The sequence below is a fragment of the Silurus aristotelis genome (assembly GCF_946808225.1).
Source record: "Silurus aristotelis genome assembly, chromosome: 5".
Taxonomy (NCBI): domain Eukaryota; kingdom Metazoa; phylum Chordata; class Actinopteri; order Siluriformes; family Siluridae; genus Silurus; species Silurus aristotelis.
In genome coordinates, this window is record NC_139578.1 from 32,024,302 (window position 1) to 32,045,570 (window position 21,269).

The 21,269-nt window shown below is 42.4% G+C and overlaps 3 protein-coding genes across 3 annotated transcripts; 1 reads left to right on the forward strand and 2 right to left on the reverse strand.

Annotated features, from left to right (window-relative positions):
- Positions 1-2,740: 2,740 nt before the first annotated feature.
- grpel1 (GrpE-like 1, mitochondrial) lies at positions 2,741-5,955 on the reverse strand (the record flags this gene model as incomplete). Its single annotated transcript, XM_083542950.1, has 4 exons — positions 2,741-3,413; positions 3,617-3,698; positions 3,882-4,038; positions 5,813-5,955. 4 exons carry the CDS (start codon positions 5,953-5,955, stop codon positions 3,067-3,069), a joined length of 729 nt encoding a protein of 242 aa, XP_083399076.1. The 3' UTR covers positions 2,741-3,066.
- A 1,575-nt stretch (positions 5,956-7,530) lies between these two features.
- On the reverse strand, positions 7,531-14,219 carry tada2b (transcriptional adaptor 2B; the record flags this gene model as incomplete). Its single annotated transcript, XM_083542965.1, has 2 exons — positions 7,531-12,589; positions 13,878-14,219. 2 exons carry the CDS (start codon positions 14,217-14,219, stop codon positions 11,450-11,452), a joined length of 1,482 nt encoding a protein of 493 aa, XP_083399091.1. The 3' UTR covers positions 7,531-11,449.
- A 2,377-nt stretch (positions 14,220-16,596) lies between these two features.
- cfap184 (cilia and flagella associated protein 184) lies at positions 16,597-19,882 on the forward strand (the record flags this gene model as incomplete). The annotated part of the gene is made up of 3 exons (XM_083542966.1): positions 16,597-16,948; positions 18,013-18,638; positions 19,362-19,882. The coding sequence occupies 3 exons, from the start codon at positions 16,597-16,599 to the stop codon at positions 19,632-19,634; spliced, it is 1,251 nt and encodes a 416-aa protein (XP_083399092.1). The 3' UTR covers positions 19,635-19,882.
- Between the last annotated feature and the right edge of the window lie 1,387 nt (positions 19,883-21,269).

Genomic DNA, 21,269 nt, shown 5'->3' on the forward strand with positions numbered 1-21,269 from the left:
CTCCACATTTAATCTCCGTTATAAAAAGTTCTGCTCTTCTCAAAAGATGTTCCACTAAATTTTGGGATGTCTGGAGATTCATTCAGCTACAAGGGTGGTAATAATGTATGGTACTGATGTTGGTGAGGTGAGAAGGTCTGGGATGCAGTTCGATAAGGTTTTAGCTCTTCAGCACGAGATCTTCGAGTCCAACCCATGGAAATCAGATCTTCATGGAGCTTGGCTCTCCTGGTTCAAATCGAGGGAAGATCCAGTACTTCTGGCTGTATAGTGTAATGCACTTTATATTATATTTAAAACAGCCGCTTTGTGGTTTCAACCTTGAAATACTGTACAATACTAAACACTTGTTTTTAAAACGCAGTTGCGAAGACCAAAGAGGACTGCTGTTACCTGTTCAGTCAAACTCCAGCTGAAATCCTTACGGATCAAAAAGAAGAAATGGGTCCCGTCTGCAAACAAATCAGCTTCAAGTAAGTCGTTTGTAGCCGTTATAAAGGTTAGTGACGCCGTGTTAGTCTGGTTCGCGAGTTCATCAGAATGACTTACAACTGCCTGAAGTGGGGCTTCTGAGATCCCCGACTGCCGTCAGCTCAGAAAAATCACTTCGGTCGTCTCCATTCATCAGAAATCTTAATTCATTTGGAATTTTGTAAACCATTTTAAACTTTAGACTACAAACATTATATGCTTTTTGTACATCTCATCTGATTTAAATCCCCATGTGCAGTTCTAATAACATCCACTTTTCTGTGAAGATCTTAAACTAGATTTATGTGGAGATTTGTGCTCATTCAACCACAAAGGGTGTTATACAATTATGAAACAGCTTTGGGGCTCCTAGTTCAGCTGAAGGAAAGATGTCCTGCTCCTGAATCCAAAGACGTCCTACAAAAATGTGTGCATTTTTTGTTTGTTTTTTATTCAGGTGTCCCAACACTTTTGGTCAATAAATGTGTGTGAATTACATTTTTATCCCAAAACCGAATGAAAGTGGTGCTTGGACCCCTTAATCGCTGCTTGCAGCTACATATAAATTGCACAACTGCTTTCAGAAAAATGCATTACTCGTTTATGTGTACCTGTGCTACCTTGCGATTTATATTCTTGAGTCCCCACAAAAACATCATGTCCTTTGTTCATTGAAAAAGTAAATCCATGTCAATACGACTTTTTCTGTGCAACACCATTTTATGCTGAGAAAACTGACATTTTTCAGTCTTGGATCTTTTTTTTTTAATACAACAAATGTTCTTGCAGGAAAAAATGGGCAAATGTGTGTGGACTGCGTGAGTCCTGGAGAAAAAGGTGATGTAGATGCAAGGTTAACAGGTTAGCATGTGGACATGGTAACATGTACATAACCTCACCTTCTGTTGGCTTTCAGGAGTATTTTCAAGAAATCTGAAAGCAGTTAAATGTAAAAACAAACAAAAAAAACAAACACATCCATGGACACATCCGTTGTGTACCTTGTGCAAGTTCTCGCTCGTGTGACGTGTGCCTGTCCTCTCAGAGGTTTGCCGAACCCCTTCTTAGAAAACCATACAACATACATGGTATCCCCCAAAAATATTCGGACACCCACTTACTGGTGGTCTTTGGAGGCTGTGGCATGATATTTTCCCTTCACTTGAACCAGGAGACCCGAACCTGTCCCAGTACAAACATGGAATTATGTGGCAGACAAAAACGTGTTGAATAACTCAAAATATAGTAGGGCAGCTCACGTTCTCTCTCTCAGCCTCAGTCATCACCTGGAATGGGTTTCCAACAATCTTGAGGAGTTCCCAAAAAAGTGCTTGTTGGCTGCTTTTCCTCCATTCTTCAGTCCAACATATATAAAACCATCTCACCTGGATTGCGATGGGGTAAATGTAGATGCCACATCATCTGATCCAGCACTCGATCACTCTCCTTCTTGGACAATGGTCTTACAGAACGTGTTTTGGGGATTTGCTATTGAAAATCAAACGATGGACCTAATAAGTGCAAACCAGATGCACGGCCGTGCTGGTTAAGTGTGGCGTAGATTTGGAGTAATTATCAGCAAAGCACCTTCACACCATCTCCTTCATGCTCCACAGTGGGAACCGCACAGTCAGGACATGGCTGTTACAACCAGAGCTCTCAAATTTGGACTCAGCCGACAACAAAGGCCTGGTCTCCTCTGAACAGTAGATGTTAAATTTTAGTAATTCAAATAAACGTTTCCTGTGCAGCAGAGGTAGCTCTTGGTCTTCCTATCTGGGGACGGCCCTCAGAAGAACCTGTTTCATCAGTGTTTGATGGTAGGGAGTCCAAGATACATTTAAAGTGCTTGACTGCTGATTACTTAAAGTAAAGATGGACTGTCTTTGCCATAATATGAACTATTAAGACTATTGACTCTGCACAAGACAACGGATGTTCTAAAGCACAGTAAACAGGCAAGAGATGTCACTGTGATCTGAAACCCATTCCAGGTGAATGTGATGAGAGAATGCCAGGAGTTTGGTGTGCTGCATCGAAGCTGAATTTAGGTGCTTTGCTATAAACCCAGTTCTGGGATCTTTAACACCCTTCCCCCCCCCAATGCATGTTCTTTTATAGTTTGGATTCTTCAGTATTAAAGTTAAAATAATTAAAAGAATAAGGACAATCTGAGGGAAAAGGTGTGTCCAGCCTGGTGTGTGAACTTGCTTTCATGCTTTTTGACAGCTGGAGCAGAGAATGAAGACAGAAGACAAAAGACAAGACGTTGAAATAGTTGAATATACAAAGTGATAGATTACTACAGCAGATTTCATGGACCCATTTTTTTTTCCATTTCTAAACATCAACAAAGTCAGAAATGCATTCACACTTTCCGCTGGCCACGCCCCCTTTTCTCGGTTCTCAGCTGTACGTTTACAATCCGAATAAAAGCCACAGTAAACGTTACACGTAATGAACCAAAAAAATAAAACGTGTGTGTGACTCGCAAACGTCCTCCTCGATAGTTACCATATAATCAGTTATATACTCAATCAGAAATTCACGTCGCGTCACGTAGTCCGTACGGTTCGCTCGAGTTCAGACCGTTCCCTACGGAGCTTTGACCACGCCCACCAGCGCAGGCCGCAAGGTACGGCCGTGCAGCTTGTAGCCCACTTTGGTAACCGTGGCGACGGTGCCAGGCTCCTGGCCCTCGATGGGGATTTGGAAGAGCGCCTCGTGCTCGTAGGGGTCAAACTTGAGGCCGAGGGGATCGAGCTTCACCAGGCCATGCTTAGAGAAAACCTTCTGAATCTGCACCTGCGTCATCACCAGGCCGTCATACAAGCTCTTCAGGTGAGGGTTTTGAGAGCTCACTTCCTCCTTCGGGACGCTCTGCGTCGCCTTCTCCAGGATGTCCGCCACCTCCAGCAGGTCTTTACAGAAACCCTGGATTCCTTCAGAACACGATTAAAGAGGAAACAGAGAGACGAGGGGAATAAACAGAAGTCATTCTCACGTTCATCTTTATGAGAGAAAAGAAATTAGTGTATGTGAGAGAATAAAGAGTAAATAAAGAAACATTTACTCTATCGTGTCTCTCTCACTCACACCCCCCCCCCCCCCCCGACAGGGAGAAGACGACTCAGAGTTTTCTTACCAAAAAGTTTAGCATCGTCTACCATCTTCTGCCCCCTCTGTCTGAGGTTCTCCGTGTCAGCCAGAGCTCGCTTGTATTTATCCTGCAACCACACACACACACACACACACACACACACACACACACACACACACACACACACACACACACACACACACACACACACACACACACACACACACACACACACACTTTTTTGAGCTCTGTGTTGTGATTGGTCAGAGAGTGTTTTCAGCCAAAATGGTCTAAAACACCGTCTCCATACCGTGAGTTCCTTCAGCTGCTCCTCGAGCTGAACTTTCTCCTCGGATAACGCATTCTCACACGTGCCCTGCTCCGGTTTCTGAGCTCCACCGTTTTCTTCTTCTGTTCCTCCTGAGCTTTTCTGCTGCGCCGCTGTGCACAGGAGCCTCGGCGGCCTCCTGAACAAACAGATATTTATTCTTTTATTTGTTTTAAATACTGAACCTTTTCAGATGTACGGGGCTTATCAAAAGCCAGGACCAGCAGAGTAAAGCTATACATGCTTAACCAACCATCATTCACCACCATATACCATTATTAAACCAATATTTACCAGCATTCACCATCACCACACCAACAGTTCTCCATCACCACCATTCACCGCAACACACCACCTTTTACCATGATACATCAGCAGACACCACCATCATTACACTATCACCAACATCATACAGCACTATTCAAAATCATACACCACCATCATACACTATTATTCACAACCATACACCATCATACACAATCATTTACCATTATTCACAACCATACACCATCATACACAATCATAATACACAACCATCATTCAACACCTCACACCACACAATCCACTATTACACACTTTCACCAACATCATAGCACTATTAAAAATCACCACCATCATACACCAATTTACATCACCATACACCACCATTCACCATTATTCACAACCATACATCATAAACCACCATACACCGCTATTCACCATCATACACCACCACTATACATTTACCACCATCAAACACCATTATTCACCACCAAACATCACCATACACCATTATTCACCACCATACACCATCACACAAACCATCATATATCATAAACCACAAAAAAAAAAACATTATCCACAACATCACAATACACCATCGTCATACACCATTATCCACAACCATATGATATCATATACTATATTATCTATCTATCTATCTATCTATCTATCTATCTATCTATCTATCTATCTATCTATCTATCTATATTCAGCCTGTATATAAGGATGTATAAAGTGCATGTATTTGCACTGTTCGGTTCACACTTATCGAATGAAATGCTTTTTTCATGCGGAACAGCGTCCCTCAGAAACACTTTATATAATAAATTAGATTTATTATTATTCAGACAAATCATTTACACCATCACTGTGCATCGCACGTGCAGCAGTGTAGTGTCCTTTCAGCTTGGTGTTGGTTCATGAACCTGGTCCTGGTCCACATCATCTGGTTTACTGCACTTTACTCTACTGACCGACACCTTTTCAGCTCTCATAAACACATCATTTATTCCTGTCATTATTATTAATACATCCACTTCAGAACACTAGGCTTAAATGTTGTTATTAACCGATTGGTTTTTTATGCATCATTTCTGCCTCCTTTTCAATTGTGGGTGGAACTTTTATGCTTTTTGTTTGTGTACCATATTATTTACTACTATATTATTAATGTGCATCATAATTACACCAAACTTTAAATTCATTACACTATTTTACACTTCATAACGTCATGTGTGTACAATGACATTATGAAGTTTATTATAATTTACATATGTATATATTTTTTTCTATTTAATACACACACACTTCATAATTTCACTATGTATAAATTTCAGAATACATTCAAATATAAATAGGAATATTTCGACTACTTAAAGCTAAATCCTAAATGGCGGTTGATTTTCGACAGAGGGCACTAGATAGGGCGCATAGCTCCCCCCTCTGTAACACTCGGTGAAGTACACTTGTATAGGGACTACGCGGGGGATTTGGGATACGGCCCTGACTGCGCTAACGGCTCTGGCTTCTGGGGCGTTCAAATAAAGACACCAGGCAGAGGAGAAAAGTCTCGGGTTGGATCTAAAATCGTTTTTAAACACGCTGAGCGCAATAATAAACATAAATTGGATATAAAACGTGAAAAACCTCACCGTGAAAGCGAAGGGTTTGTGAGTAGACTCCTCACCGCACGAACACACAAGGCCGCCATCTTTAACTCAAAGCTCTCACATGGAGCGCACCTGAACTTCAGGGGAAAAGGTGGGCGGGACGAACACGGTCGACCAATAGGCATCGTTCTTGGTCGTGACGTATTTTGAGAGTCATCCAATCAGATTCAATGCTCGTGAACTCGCCTACCTTCTGAAGTTTGGTTGCAGCGCATATGAGGGCAAGGGCGAGTTTTCGGACTGCGCCTGATCTGAAGGTTATTCGGTACACCATGTTTTTGGGTAATAATCCACACTGGTGCACTAGGAAGGGTGCAGGAGATGTCAGATCACACACTCTGTAGTCCACTGATGTAGGGAGTGAAAAACGGTTTAGGTCAGCCCTGTGACTTAATGATCCATGGTCTTTACATCATTCAGAGAACTTATTGTGTCATCAATACTGTATCAAGTATCGTATCTTCGATATTGTGTTACCAAAAAAAAACTCTGATGGTGTGGAGCTTCCATGGACTTGTTCATCCAGCATGTCCCAAAGACGTTCTGTGGAATCTGGAGGCCAAAACCACACCTATGTCACGTTCCTCAAAGCATTCCTGAACGCTCTGTTGCAGTTTGGATTTTTGGGATTTTTCAAGCTTTGTCCTTCTGCTAGCAGGAAACACCGTCACCACAAAGCATTGGCTCTGCTCTTTATATGCAGTATCAGACCATACGAGTCAGTCTTAGCTAGCATCAACGAGCCTTGAGTGCCTCTGAAGTTCACCTGGTGTCCACTTTTGTACGTCGCTCTGGACAAGGGCGTCTTCTAAATGCTGCAAATGTAAATGTGATGCAAATGTAATGTAGTGTTCATTCTTGGAGCACTTTTGGTAGGTACTCACCCCTGAATAAAGCTCATAAAACCTGTTTTAACCATCCAGCCATGTGTACATCAATCAATCAATCAATCAATCAATGAATCAATCAGCCAATCATCAATCAACCAACCAATTAATCAATCAACCAACCAATCATCAATCAACCAAACAACCAACCAGTTAATCAATCGACCAACCATCAACCATCAATCAATCAGTCAACCAACCAATTAATCAACCAACCAATTAATCAACCAGTCGATCTATCTATCTATCTATCTATCTATCTATCTATCTATCTATCTATCTATCTATCTATCTATCTATCTATCTATTTTTCTATCTAATCCATCCATCCATCCATCCATCCATCGGAAACAGTCTTTGATGTTTTTTTACACACACTCATGTTTTGTTTATACAAACACTCTGAAGAATTGGACAGTAAACGAGTGAAAGAAAATTCAAGATGTGTGTCTGGACTGCGGCTCATTGGAAGCGACTTCACCGTACGACATGTCAAAGTGTATGAGTTCTGTACGTGTTATTTAGAGAGCAGACAGACGTCTGGAGTGATATTTATTATGGAACGATCTGCCCAGTCACTGCACCTCAATCCTACTGAACTGCTCTGAGATGAAGAAGAAAAACTCCAACTAGCGAAGAACATCTTTGAGGAAAAACAAAGAATTTCAGCTGAACGTTTGGAGAAACGCAGCGTCCGGACGCTGAGAGTGTGTAAAGCTGTTCTTCATGCTAAAGCAGGATTTTTATTGGAAAAATGTATTTAATCCACACTTGTGTGGAAACTCAAAGAGAACAGGAATAAAGACAACTGGCTCAGTATAAACACTTTAATACAAAATAGTTCAACATCTGTGACCTTTCCAACAAAACCCACGCTATTATACAAAACAAAAAACGATTCGCTACCAAATTCAACAGCATCATGACCGAACCGAGAGACGGGAAAGAAAATTCTGTATCCCCCCATTTTATTTATATATATATATATATATATATAAAAAAAAGAATAAAAAAATGCTTTAGGAATAAAATAATTTACAATTCACAGATCGTTCTTCGTGTTTTCAGCCCTATTTTGTACACATTTGGAATTATTTTACAAAAAAGTATGTACATTTTCTTAAAACAAAAAAAAGAAATGCAGAGCTTTAAAATAGGAATATTTAATTTATGGAGAAATAATAATAATAAACAAAAAAATAAATAAATAAATGACATTGGGCTTTGGATTCAGAATTTATCCCCCCCCCCCCCAAAAAAAAAAAAAAAAAAAAAAAAATTTTCATAACTGTGTGAAGAAAATGTGAGAGGAAATCCTTTTCTTTTTTTTTTTTGGTAAATAAATCCTTATTTCCTTGACCCAAAAAAAATGTTTAGGGAATAAAAAAAAAGAAAAAGAAAAAAAGCACCAATAGTGCGACTGAAAAGAAAAGCGTAAAAGATGAGAGAAAAACACTCGTGAACTTCTTTCCTCGTTCGTATTCAGCCCTTGAGTCAGCCTTCACGCCGAGTCATTTGCATTTAAATGGGACGGAGCCTCGGGTCTGAAGAGCTGCATGAAAGCTCTCGAGCGGAGGGGAAGGGATGGAAAAGTGACAGAAACGTGAAAGGGAAAAAAGAATCGTTGCGTCGTTGAATAACAGAAAGAGAAACAAAAACAACGGCTATTTTATTGCCAAAAGTATGTGGACACCTGAGAATGAGATCTTTTTGAACATCCCATTTCCTCGTTTAAGGGGGCCATTCTTCTGGGAAGATGTTCTACTGGATTGTGGAGATTTGTGCTGGTTCAGAGACGAGAGGAGGCCTGTGAAAAGTTTCAGAGCTCTATGGGAGGAGATCTTCCACTCTGACCCACGGAAAGCAGATCTTTATGAACTTGGCATTGTCCTGCTGGAACAGGTTTGGGTCTCCACTATAGGAAAAAAATTCATCCTCCTGCATCCAAAGAGCTCCTACAAAACTATGAGGGAAAATTTGGTGAAGAACCACATCTTCAGGTGTCCCAATACTTTTGGCAAAACAGTGTATCTACACATCAGTTATCGGCACTGTTACCACGGACGTCCTCACGTTCTATTAGACAGGATGGTCCCTAATTAAAAGCTTCACACTCAGGCCACAGATGTCCTCTGAACATCCTCATCTTGGGCAAAATTAAACATTTGTGGCAAAAATAAATAAAAAGTGATAAAACGTGATCATGCGTAAAGACGTATTGGCCAATCACTTCGCTGGAGCTGAACTGGGAAAGTATCTGGAAAAGTATCCTAGATCCATCCATGAGCTTGGAGATCCAGGGTAGGGCTTGTACAAAAGCTGGACTGAGGGTGAAGACTCTAGAACTTCACTAAGAAAGACTTTTATTCTAAAGATACATTGCTGTGGTTCTAGAGTGTTACGAGACACCGTGATCGCTCTGAGGATTTTAGATCCACAGGAAAGTTTCTAGACCCATGCTGGTGAGAATAACAATGCCCTCAGGATTCCAGAACAGCAATAAAGATTCAGGAACCACAACCCATCGCTCACTGATGATTAGAAAAACACCCATGGGGAAAAAAAGCTAATAGTTTAGAAGTTTCTAGAATACTCGACTATCATTTCATCTCATCTCGGAACTAGGCCAGGGAAATTTTCGTCACTCTGAGGGAACTGCACTGAAGTCATCCTAAGAGGACCGTCTTGGTCTGAGCATCATAGAATCACAGTATTAACGGTTGGAGACCAAGAGTGAAGATTCCAAAACCATACTGAATAAAATGGACACTTCTAGGAACCTGGTTCAAGGTAAACTTATCACTCTGCACATCCAAGAAAACAGTAAACAATTGTAGAGGCAGAATTGGGAAGGTGTAATCATGCAGACAATTCGGGGGTCATTGGGTCGAACCATTCCAGAAACAGACCAGAGAGCCAGCGGAGCATACTTAGAAAGTTTTCTTAAATCTGGAAATACTTTGTGGAGACTTCTGTCACTCTGAAGATTGTTGAACCAGGTTGATGAGACTACTGACTCAACAACTCGAAGGAACCTCTAACAACTTTAATGAGCGAACAGATGGACTCTAGATTAACTTCCGAAGAATCCCAGAGGACCGCGTTAAAGAAGTGCACTAAGAAAGAATGTAGACTTCAGCTTGCTTTGTTACAGTCTAGAAATGTATCATTTTCCTGGGAAATCTTGAAGAATATATTACACCTGACAGTTTCATCCTCATCCAGTGACCAGGATTATGGAACTGCTCTCCTAGAGTAATTAATCTATGCAGTGATGTTTTGTCGCTTATAATAAAAAACCTGAGAAGACCTTTCGATCGAAACAATGGCCAAAAATGTTACGCATCCAGTGCAGCCTCTTTCTGAATGAAATAGTCTGTGGTTTTTCAGGATGTCTGGAATCTCATAATGCTTCTGTTCGGCTGTCAAAGTTATGATTATTCGAAGGAATCTAAAGGAGCCAATTTGTGGAGAAAAATAAATAGCAAAAAGTGCGAAAGAGGTTAAACTGCTGGCTCCAGATTCCACTCTGAAGATTCCAGAACTATTCTGTGCATTAAAGAACCAGCCAGAACATTTGAAGACCGCACTAAGAACTCTAGAACCACAGGAAATGTCCCTCTAACAAATTTTGGAACTACAGTAAAGAACCTGAAGCAATCCTAGACTCAGAGTGTAGAACCGTGCCTGGGGAGACTCATACTGAGGAATCAATGACCACAAAAATCTTTTTTAAACCAGGACCGGAGGGTGATTTCTGCTGATTCTAGAGCCATAGCAACCAGAGAAGCATCATCCTAGAACCATGCTGAGGGATAGTTGGTGGGGAAGAGCATGAATTCTTGAACCATAGTGAAGATTACACTATTCTCTGGTTCCTCGGAACACACGTGAACATTCTAGAAGCATCACTACTTATTCTAGAACCGTTGTGAAGATACTGTATTTACAACAGACCTTCTTACCATTTTTAGAACGGTGAAGATTCTGAAACCAACACCAGAGGACTCTAATTTTACAACTGACTGTTTTCTTGTAGAATGTAGAACAATGAAGATTCTAGAACAATCATAAGTCAGGAGACTCTAGAAGTGAAGCATCTGAAAATAAAACTGAAATTTTTCTTACTACTTTAACTTACTCTAGAGCCACTGTGAAAATTCTGGAATCACAACAGGCATTCTTACTTACTTCAAAGAACATTGAAGATTCTAGAACCACAGTGAGGATTCTAAAGCCATGGCAACTACAACAGAGATTCCAGAACCAGTTAGATAAACAGAAAGTTCTGTAGAACCACAATGATTTTATGATCTCAGTGATGAATTTGGAAAAATGCAGGTAACCAATCAACCTAGAGCCAGATTCAGTGTGGTAGAACTCAAGATTTCTGGACTCTCAAGTCTTTAATGTTAAACTAAATAATGCTAAAAAGGTAAGACGCATTGTCAAACGCTCCCTTGAACGAGGTTATGGCTATTGTCAGAAGTTCTTACATTTTTCATAGAATTCTGAATAATGGGGTTTTTTTTATTTTAGATAAAAAGAATGCAAAGCCCCGTTCCCTCCCCTCCCCTCCCCCCAGGTGTCCCCCAACCACAAGAAAAATTCTTATTAGCAAAAATATAGATATGTATGTACAGATTTTTTCCTTATCAAAACTGTAGTCAACATTTTTGTTTCCTTTTGCCACATTCACATTCCTATAAACAAGAAAACACTAGAAAAGTTGTTACGCGGCATCCCGCGATATCCAGCCGCTCTCTGTGAGGAAGTTCAGGATGCGCCGTTTCAGCATTTTGTCCAGGTATCCCGGTAAGCGGCTCTTTGCGGGGACTCCTTGCCGTTTCTGCAAATGATCCTTAATGATGATGGTTTTGACCGTCAAATATCGAGTTGGGCTCAAGTTCAGCGAGTTGCACAGCACTTTCTCGCGATCGGAAAGCAACTCGAAGCCCGGTAAGTGCTCGATGGCAGAGAATTCACCATCTTTTCCTTCCTCTTTGATGGCACTGGCTCCCCCTGCGTTGGTTCCACTTCCTGAGTTAGCTCCACCTCCGATTCCAATACCGGCTCCACCACCACCGCCACCTCCTCCTCCGCCGCCGCCTCTCTTGGAGCTCTTGTTTTCTTTCCGCTTCTCGCGCTTGTGCCGTGCCGCCTCGTACTCCGCCGACTCGTCCAGACGCGTGATGCCGTTGCGTCGGTAGCGCTGGAGCTCACGCACTTTGGCGCGTAGCACTCGCTCTTTGTGCATGTTGTCGAAAAAGTCCTCGAATTCTCGAAACGCCATAAACTGACAGATCGCCCGCAATTTCGTCCTCTGCTCACGCTCCTCCTTCGTGATTTTACGCTTCCCAGAACCCGAGGACGCCGACCCTGCGGTGGGCGTGGCCAAACCGGCGCCGGTGCCTCCGGCCCCTTTGTCTTTCTTTTCGCGCCCGAGAAAGGCGTTCACGAGGTTGTAGTCACGGGCGACGTCTTTCCGGCGCTGCCGCTCGCGCAGCTTTCGCACGTACATATCGACGTGGGCGCGTTTCATCTCGAGTTCAACGTCCTCGTCATCGTAGTTGACGGACAGGCCACTGACAAGAAGCTCCGCCTCCTGCTCGTACTCCATCTCGTAGTCGTCGCGGAGCGGCATGTACCCGAGCTGCTGCTGCTCGGCCGGATTGAGCTCAAGGGGCGGCGGGGGTGCAGTGAGGCTCGGGGACAGAGGTGCCCCGCCTGGACACGTGTGGTCCGTCACGCGGTTCGGGATCAGCTCAGGGATGCACGCCTTCCCCAGGTTACCATGGATGTACATAGTCACGTAGTGCTCCATCACCTCCTGAGGTGTGCGGGTGGCACCGACATGGGCTGCCATGTCCTCCTAAAACACACACACACACTTCATTGATATGCGTGTATGTAACTCAGAAATGCTTAAGAAAAGTTAATTTACCTGTTACCACCAACATATGTGTAAGAAGATGGTTATTACATGACCTGCGAACACCAGAACTCCTGGACCAATAGGCTACCTCTATCTGCAAGTCTGGCATCCTGGCTCCACATGGAAATAAACGGTCAGAAGAACTAAAAAAACAACGACTGCAAGACCTCACAACGTTGAGGATACAGGAAGACTGGTGACCAAGGTACAGAGCAAGTGGTAGTCATTATATATAGAACTCATATTTTTATATATATATAAAAAACAGAGCAGTTAAAGGCCTTGCTCAAGGGCTTTGAATTTGAACTCACAACCTTCTAAGCAGAAGGTCAAACATCTGAACCAACGATCTACCACTTTCCTAATGAAGATCACGAGTGCATTCGCTGGCCAGGAAACAAGATGTGATTTGGTCAGCTCAGATAAGTTACAGTGTGTTTGGTAGGAGACAGTAAAGCACGGTGGTGGGTGTGTGATCTAATTAAATGGAGCTGTACGAGTGAAAACATTGTTGGGAAAATTAACGGATGAATGAAAGTTGATTGTTACATCTGTAGCATATATTGTGGCATCAGATACAAGTTGACATTTGTATTGCGATGCATCGTTTTTAACATATTTGCATCATTTATTTTTTATACAATGATGCATCTTCCTGCAGACACAACAGGAAAAGAACGTCTGAATTTATTCGATGTGTTTTTTGCACTATAAAGGCGTGTATGTGAAAGGGGCCACGTGTTAGAAGTCTGAAGGCACTCAAGTTAATTGATGATTTGCTGTCTGTCTGAACTATTAAAACTATGAATGAAGCTGTTTTATATCTTTTAATCTTTTTGTTGGACGGACGAATGGACAGACACATACAGAGATAAAAAGAAAGCAGACAGAGAAAAACAGAAAGACTGAAACCAACCGAGAGAAAATTTAATAATGAGAGAGAGCGAGAAAGAGAGAGAGCGAGAGAGAGAGGGGGGTATGAAGAGAAAAGAATCTTTAGAAAAGATAGACAAACAGAAAGTAAGAATCCAGGAGGAGAGAGAGAATAAAATAGACAGACAGACAGGTAGATAGAAAGACAGACAGACAGACAGACAGACAGACAGACAGACAGACAGACAGACAGGTAGATAGACAGATAGACTAACTTTAATATATCTCCTTCACATCCAGGCATTAACAATCGCACACCTGAAGTGAAAGACAGAAGTTCGGAATGATTTACCCAGTTGCCGAATCCGTACTGTTCGATGGCATCGAGGAGCGATTGCTCTTCCCTGCTGGTCCATCCTCCCTCAGCCTCGGGACCCCAGAGAGTGAATCGGCCGCCGTCCACTTGCTGATAGCCGTGCCATCTCCGGTGGTTGCCGATTTCCGCGCCGGCGGAGAAACACTCGGGACACAGCTCGATGTCCGGGCAGTCGGTGCAGCGCAGCCGCAGGTTCGTAACGTCCGTCAGGCAGTTCACGCAGTACTTCTTGCCCAGGTCCGCCATCTTGGCGCTGGCTTGTTGCTCGCTCTCGCGCGCGCTCTCACTCCCTCTCTGTGTGTATGCGTGTGCGCGCATCAGGAAGGGCGCGCGGACCGCTCGCGCATGCGCACTGCTCCGATGTCGGGTACTTGCCACGCCTGCACCTAATGAATATTCATGTGAACGACGAGCGAACGCTCTGATTGCCTGTAACCATGGCGACCGGCAAACCCACACATACACACGAGCGCGCACATATGGGATTCTAATGGGCGCAAACAGGACTCTAATAGTGTTACATTAACTAAACGCCAGGTAAGAAAATTGTTGACTTTATACTATTATATTTTTTTTTTTATATTTTATTATACTATAATTATACCATATATATATATATATATATATATATATATATATATATATATATATATATATACATACATACATACATACAGTGAGGAAAATAAGTATTTGAACACCCTGCTATTTTGCAAGTTCTCCCACTTAGAAATCATGGAGGGGTCTGAAATTGTCATCGTAGGTGCATGTCCACTGTGAGAGACATAATCTAAAAAAAAATCCAGAAATCACAATATAAGATTTTTAAACAATTTATGTGTATGATACAGCTGCAAATAAGTATTTGAACACCTGTCTATCAGCTAGAATTCTGACCCTCAAAGACCTGTTAGTCTGCCTTTAAAATCTCCACCTCCACTACATTTATTATCCTAAATTAGATGCACCTGTTTGAGGTCGTTAGCTGCATAAAGACACCTGTCCACCCCATACAATCAGTAAGAATCCAACTACTAACATGGCCAAGACCAAAGAGCTGTCCAAAGACACTAGAGACAAAATTGTACACATCCACAAGGCTGGAAAGGGCTACGGGGAAATTGCCAAGCAGCTTGGTGAAAAAAGGTCCACTGTTGGAGCAATCATTAGAAAATGGAAGAAGCTAAACATGACTGTCAATCTCCCTCGGACTGGGGCTCCATGCAAGATCTCACCTCGTGGGGTCTCAATGATCCTAAGGAAGGTGAGAAATCAGCCCAGAACTACACGGGAGTAGCTGGTCAATGACCTGAAAAGAGCTGGGACCACCGTTTCCAAGGTTACTGTTGGTAATACACTAAGACGTCATGGTTTGAAATCATGCATGGCACGGAAGGTTCCCCTGCTTAAACCAGCACATGTCCAGGCACGTCTTAAGTTTGCCAATTGGATGATCCAAAGGAGTCATGGGAGAAAGTCATGTGGTCAGATGAGACCAAAATAGAACTTTTGGGTCATAATTCCACTAAACGTGTTTGGAGGAAGAAGAATGATGAGTACCATCCCAAGAACACATCCCTACTGTGAAGCATGGGGGTGGTAGCATCATGCTTTGGGGGTGTTTTTCTGCACATGGGACAGGGCGACTGCACTGTATTAAGGAGAGGATGACCGGGGCCATGTATTGCGAGATTTTGGGGAACAACCTCCTTCCCTCAGTTAGAGCATTGAAGATGGGTCGAGGCTGGGTCTTCCAACATGACAATGACCCGAAGCACACAGCCAGGATAACCAAGGAGTGGCTCTGTAAGAAGCATATCAAGGTTCTGGCGTGGCCTAGCCAGTCTCCAGACCTAAACCCAATAGAGATTCTTTGGAGGGAGCTCAAACTCCTTGTTTCTCAGCGACAGGCCAGAAACCTGACTGATCTAGAGAAGATCTGTGTGGAGGAGTGGGCCAAAATCCCTCCTGCAGTGTGTGCAAACCTGGTGAAAAACTACAGGAAACGTTTGACCTCTTTAATTGCAAACAAAGGCTACTGTACCAAATATTAACATTGACTTTCTCAGGTGTTCAAATACTTATTTGCAGCTGTATCATACAAATAAATAGTTTAAAAATCATACATTGTGATTTCTGGATTATTTTTTTTTAATTATGTCTCTCACAGTGGACATGCGCCTACGATGACAATTTCAGACCCCTCCATGATTTCTAAGTGGGAGAACTTGCAAAATAGCAGCGTGTTCAAATACTTATTTTCCTCACTGTATATATATATATATATATATATATATATATATATATATATATATATATATATATATATATACTGTATATACAAAAATCTATATAACTGGTATATAAGGAATAAACCACTGTGTGGCGCTGTTAGAGGAAAATAATGATTTTGAAATTAGGAGTGGTGGGATTTGGATGGTGGCCCGTCAGAGATTACGTTTTAATATATTTTTGTCCATAAATATGCATTAAATTATTTCCAGTAGTTTTCGTCTTCTTCTTCCGGCTGCTCCCATTAGTGGTTTGTCGTCGTGCTTTACATCTGCCTGTACTCTATTCTCTTCATTTCATAGCGTTCTTCCATGTATTTTTAATAAACATTCCAGAAAGGATTGCTACCGATTGAGATGATGGTCATAACTTGTTTATTACATCCCCAGATTATTCTCTGAAAATGGAGGAGCGGTCACTTGAGGAAACGGGTCCTGATGTGGGATCTGAAGAGAAGACGAGCATCTTCGAGGCAGTAGACGCCCTCGAAACCGACGAACCGATTAAAGCTGACGACGAAGCGGAAGTCGAAGAGACAAAGCAAGCAAGAGACGAAGACGACGAAGTTGACCTACAGAATGCACCGGAAAACGTGTTAGAAGATTCCGGGGTGGAGGATCTACCAGGGAGCGGCGATGTCGAGGAAGGTGATGCTAAAGACGATGGAGAGATTTTTCCAAACAAGGAGGAAGAAGAAGAAGAAAAAGAAGAGGAGCCTGAAATCCAAGTGGAAGAAGATCACAGGGAGTGTACAGGTATATGAGATGAGTTTGGTTAGTTTTTTAGATAAGATCAATTCCTTTGGGGCAAACAGAATGGAGTTTATTAAAGGGCATCCTTCATACACGTAAGCAAAAATGGGGTTAAGGGCCTTGCTCAGGGGCCCAGCACTGGCAGCTTAGACATGGTGAGATTTGAAGATAAGTCCAAAAATATGCCTGATGCTATGCTGTTCCTTCGAACCTGATTTTGATGAAAACCTCAGACAAAATCGTTTGTATTATTGCGTTATTTTAGTCTCCTATGTATAAATTGCTATTCGGGATTCTTCGAGGACCCCTCGTTTGCAGTCGCCTGGGTATTTGCTGCAAAAACGAAGTCGTGTAAGTAGTGCAGCAATTCGGCACACGGTTTCCATTAGGCTTTTCTAAAACCATAAAGCTCCTCCAACAAACTGTTATTTTGGATAAAAGTATTAAAATAAGGGACATCACATCCCAGTGGAGCTAAAAGCTATTTCGCGTTACGTGAGCTCAAAATACGAGGTGGTATAAAAATGTTTGGAGAAACATTATTTACCTACGTTTCCATACTATCACCTTCAAAACGTTCCCCTTGCACAGCATTACAGCTTCCCTTAGGGTTCTTCTGGAATGTGTCCTGGAAGTCTTCTTTTTAAAGAGTGTCAAACACCTTCTGCAACGAGTTGGCGTACGGTTTTCGGGGGTTGGGCTCGAAGGTCTTCCTGATCTCCCATCGTCTTCCAGGAGCTTCTCAAAATACCCCGACCAACTAATTGCAGCGTCACCAAAAGTCACCAAAAGTATGTCGTGTCAAAAGTCTCTGTGCCAGATTTGCTCCGTTTCACACAGAATTTTACTTTTCCTCTTTGATCTAACTTGCTGTCCATGCTGAAATCGCAGACGTGGTACCTCACATGGTCAGAATAGCACCAGTCACACCATTAGTCTCAAAGCTATCTTGATATACCCTCGTATAATGAACCCTGGTCTTTGGGTAACACCGAGGTACAGACCTCTATTATGGTGCAAAAGTCAAAATCCATTACCAAAAGTATTTCTTTTCTCCAATGTTTTAGACAATCTTCTCCTCGACCCAAAAGTTGACTCTGAGGAAGAACAGCAGCTTCTTCGAGAACTCCAAACAGAACACGAAAAGCTGAGTCATGTCAATAACCAGCTCCAAAAAAAACTTGCTGAATACTTCTGGCTTAAATCAGACGGTGAACCGCAGGCCATGCAAGAGATCCCCCCGAAGCAGGAGTGCTTCGAAAAATACCCTGACATCCTAGAGGATGTAAAGAGGCAGAAGCAGGACAAGCTGCGTGATCTCCGTCGGCAGAGTGAAGAGAAACTAGAGCAGATCGAGCGCGAGTCAAGAATGCTAGCAACAATCAAGCGCGAGGCCATCGTTACGAATCTGGAGCAGGTGATGGGCAAGGTGGAGGCCCAGGCTGCGGTCGAGAATCTGCTGGCGGCTGCACAGAAATGCGAGGACGAGCTTGTCTCTGTCAGGAACGAAAACATCAGGCTAAAGCTGAAGTTAGAGGCAGGGCTCCGTGTCAGGGAAAAGGGTCGAGATGAAGAGATGCATCGCATTGACTTTGTGCAGCTAAACATTGAGAACCAGGCTTGCAATGCAAGGGTCCAGGAGTGCAAGGAGGATCTGCTGAAGCTCAAGAAGATGCTTCCTCACACGGGGCAGGTAAGAGGTTTACTTACTAACCCCATTCAAGGTTGCCCTATTCACCTACCACTTGTTGTTGAGTTTGTTGTGTCAATTTGTTAAAAAATGTGTTTTTCTGCTGAAATAAAAAAAAAGTGCAGGTTGTTTACACTGATCAGGCATAACATTATGAAATTATAACATGTGGTGCGGTGAAGTGAAGAACACTGGTGATCTTTTCATCATGGCACCTGTTAGTGGGTGGATTTATTTATTAGGGAGTAAGTAAACATTTGGTTCTCAAAGTTGATGTGTTAGAAGCAGGAAAAATGGGCAAGTGTAAGGATTTGAGGGAGTTTGACAAATTGTGACGTCTAGACGTCTGGGTCAGTATCTATCAAAAGTGCTCCAAGGGAGGGGCAGTGGTGAACCGGCGACAGGGTCATGGGCGGCTCGTGCACGTTGGGAGTGAAGGCTGGCTACCCTTATGTGCCTGTTCCAAAATCATGGGCATTATGAGGGAGCACTGGACTTGGGGAGCTCTTGAACTCCAACCTTAACACAATGCCTTCTATTGGCATTTGGGCATTGATATGCTGGAACTGCGTTTTTGGTGACTCAGTTCCAGGAAAATTGTAATACAACTGGATACAAAATGGGTTTTGATGGTGAGGTGTCAACATAACTTCTGGCCATACCGTCTGATGAATGAACTAGAATTTGACTAACAGCTTGTTTGCATTTATACGTGTCCCCTCTCAGATTCTGATGCACGTGAAAGAGAAATTGAGGTTCCTGGAAGTAGAGAACGAAGCGAAGCAGGTGTGCTTCGACGAGCTGGATGCCTCGGTGCTGCGTGAGCAGGAAGCTCTGATGCAGACAATGAAGGCCAGGGATATCCTGCGCTTCGACAACCAGCGTAAACGTCAGGAGTCTGGCCTGCTGGCAAACCCCACACTGCTGCGGGAGCTCGAAAACATCGAGGATGAGCGTGAAGCACTCGAAAGACGAGTGGAGATGCTAAAGAGAAACTGAAGAGAGGCCCAGAAGAGCATACAGACTCATAGGCGCCCTCGCGTTGACTTAACACGCATGCAGATACAACAACACAGAGGCCCATGGTTCTTTTGGCGAACAAATATATATTTGTATGTTTAGTAAGTTAAAACCAAAGCAAAAACAATGTGGCACTATAACATTACTATGTTTTTACCTGTGTAAAAAGTTAAATGAGTAAAATGGGAAATGGGAACAATTGCTGAAATTAAACATGAAAACACCTATTGATTGTGAACTTTTCATTATAAACAGTCATAAGCAAATATATCAACGTGATGACTGATCTAAAGCAAATATTTGATCAAGCTATAATATACATTTAATTTTCATTGCTGCAAGATCACAAAGGAGTAAATGTTTGGCTGTTAGAGAAGGACCGAAGAGAGTTTAAAGAGCACAGGCTAAGCAAACATGACCACTCACTCAAGTGAGCGGCAGGCACACTAAGCAGTCGGCCACTAGGTGGTGCTGGAACCCACATGCAGAGACATACTCGGGATTGACAAGTCACTGGCTCCTATTTTAGTCCCGAAACGCAAAAAAAGGCAAACAGAAAAATAAAACTCCCGAGAAAGCAGAGCTAAAAAATCAGTCCTCAGTCTCTGGTAAAAAGCAAAGCAGACGCAAACACAAAACTAAAAAATGCAAAAGCACAAGAGCAGCCTAACACAAATATAACACAATAAAAGTAACTTAAATCAGGAAAGCTGGAGAATCTCGGGAACAGGACAGTAACTTCGGGACAAAGAACACAATGGCATAACAAATATAACAGATTGTATTGTATCTCAAGTAAAAAAAAAAAAAAACGGAAACTCTGGAACAGGGCAGGAACCACAGATACAACACAACATAAACAAGATCACAATAGCAAATCGTAAATAAGTAGGAAACTCTGGAACAAGACAGGAGAGTCAAAACACAAATTCAAGGGACACACAAATCCAAATCAGTAAACTAACATCAGACATGTGAAATCATGAGCAAAAATCAGACAAAGTAATAAAATAAAAGGGGCAAACACACCCAGACCTGGGGTAACACAGAGAGCTAGGGTAACAACAGGAAAGAGGACAAACTACTAGGAAAAATCACAACACAATGACTTGCACACAAGACAAACTCGGGAATATAACCACACGTAACCTCTTAACCTGCTGATTCCTCAGACCTTTGTTCCAACCTCCATAAGCTTAAACAATACGTACACAGTGAGTCAACCGACACAGACCCACTCACCCACATCGTACCTTCTCACATTGTGCTTGGTGCTTCCTCATTCTGTGCGAAACCTCCTATATGGCTGGACTTCCATTTGAAGATGGATTATTAAGAGTTCAAAACAGCACGAGCGCTATGACCCATGATGAGTTCCAAAATACTGAAGAAAAAGTAATAGTTTGTAGATAAAAACAGCAAAAGTCTGTTTGAAGCCTACTTCATACAAGAAATTGCGCTGTTGCATTTAACAAATAAATACCCGAGATGAATAAGCAGTACTGTAATTTCCGGACTATTAAACGTACCCAAATATAAGCCGCACCCACTGAATTTGACAAAGATTTTTATTTTGAACATAAATGTCTACACTGAAACTAATGAACTTTACAC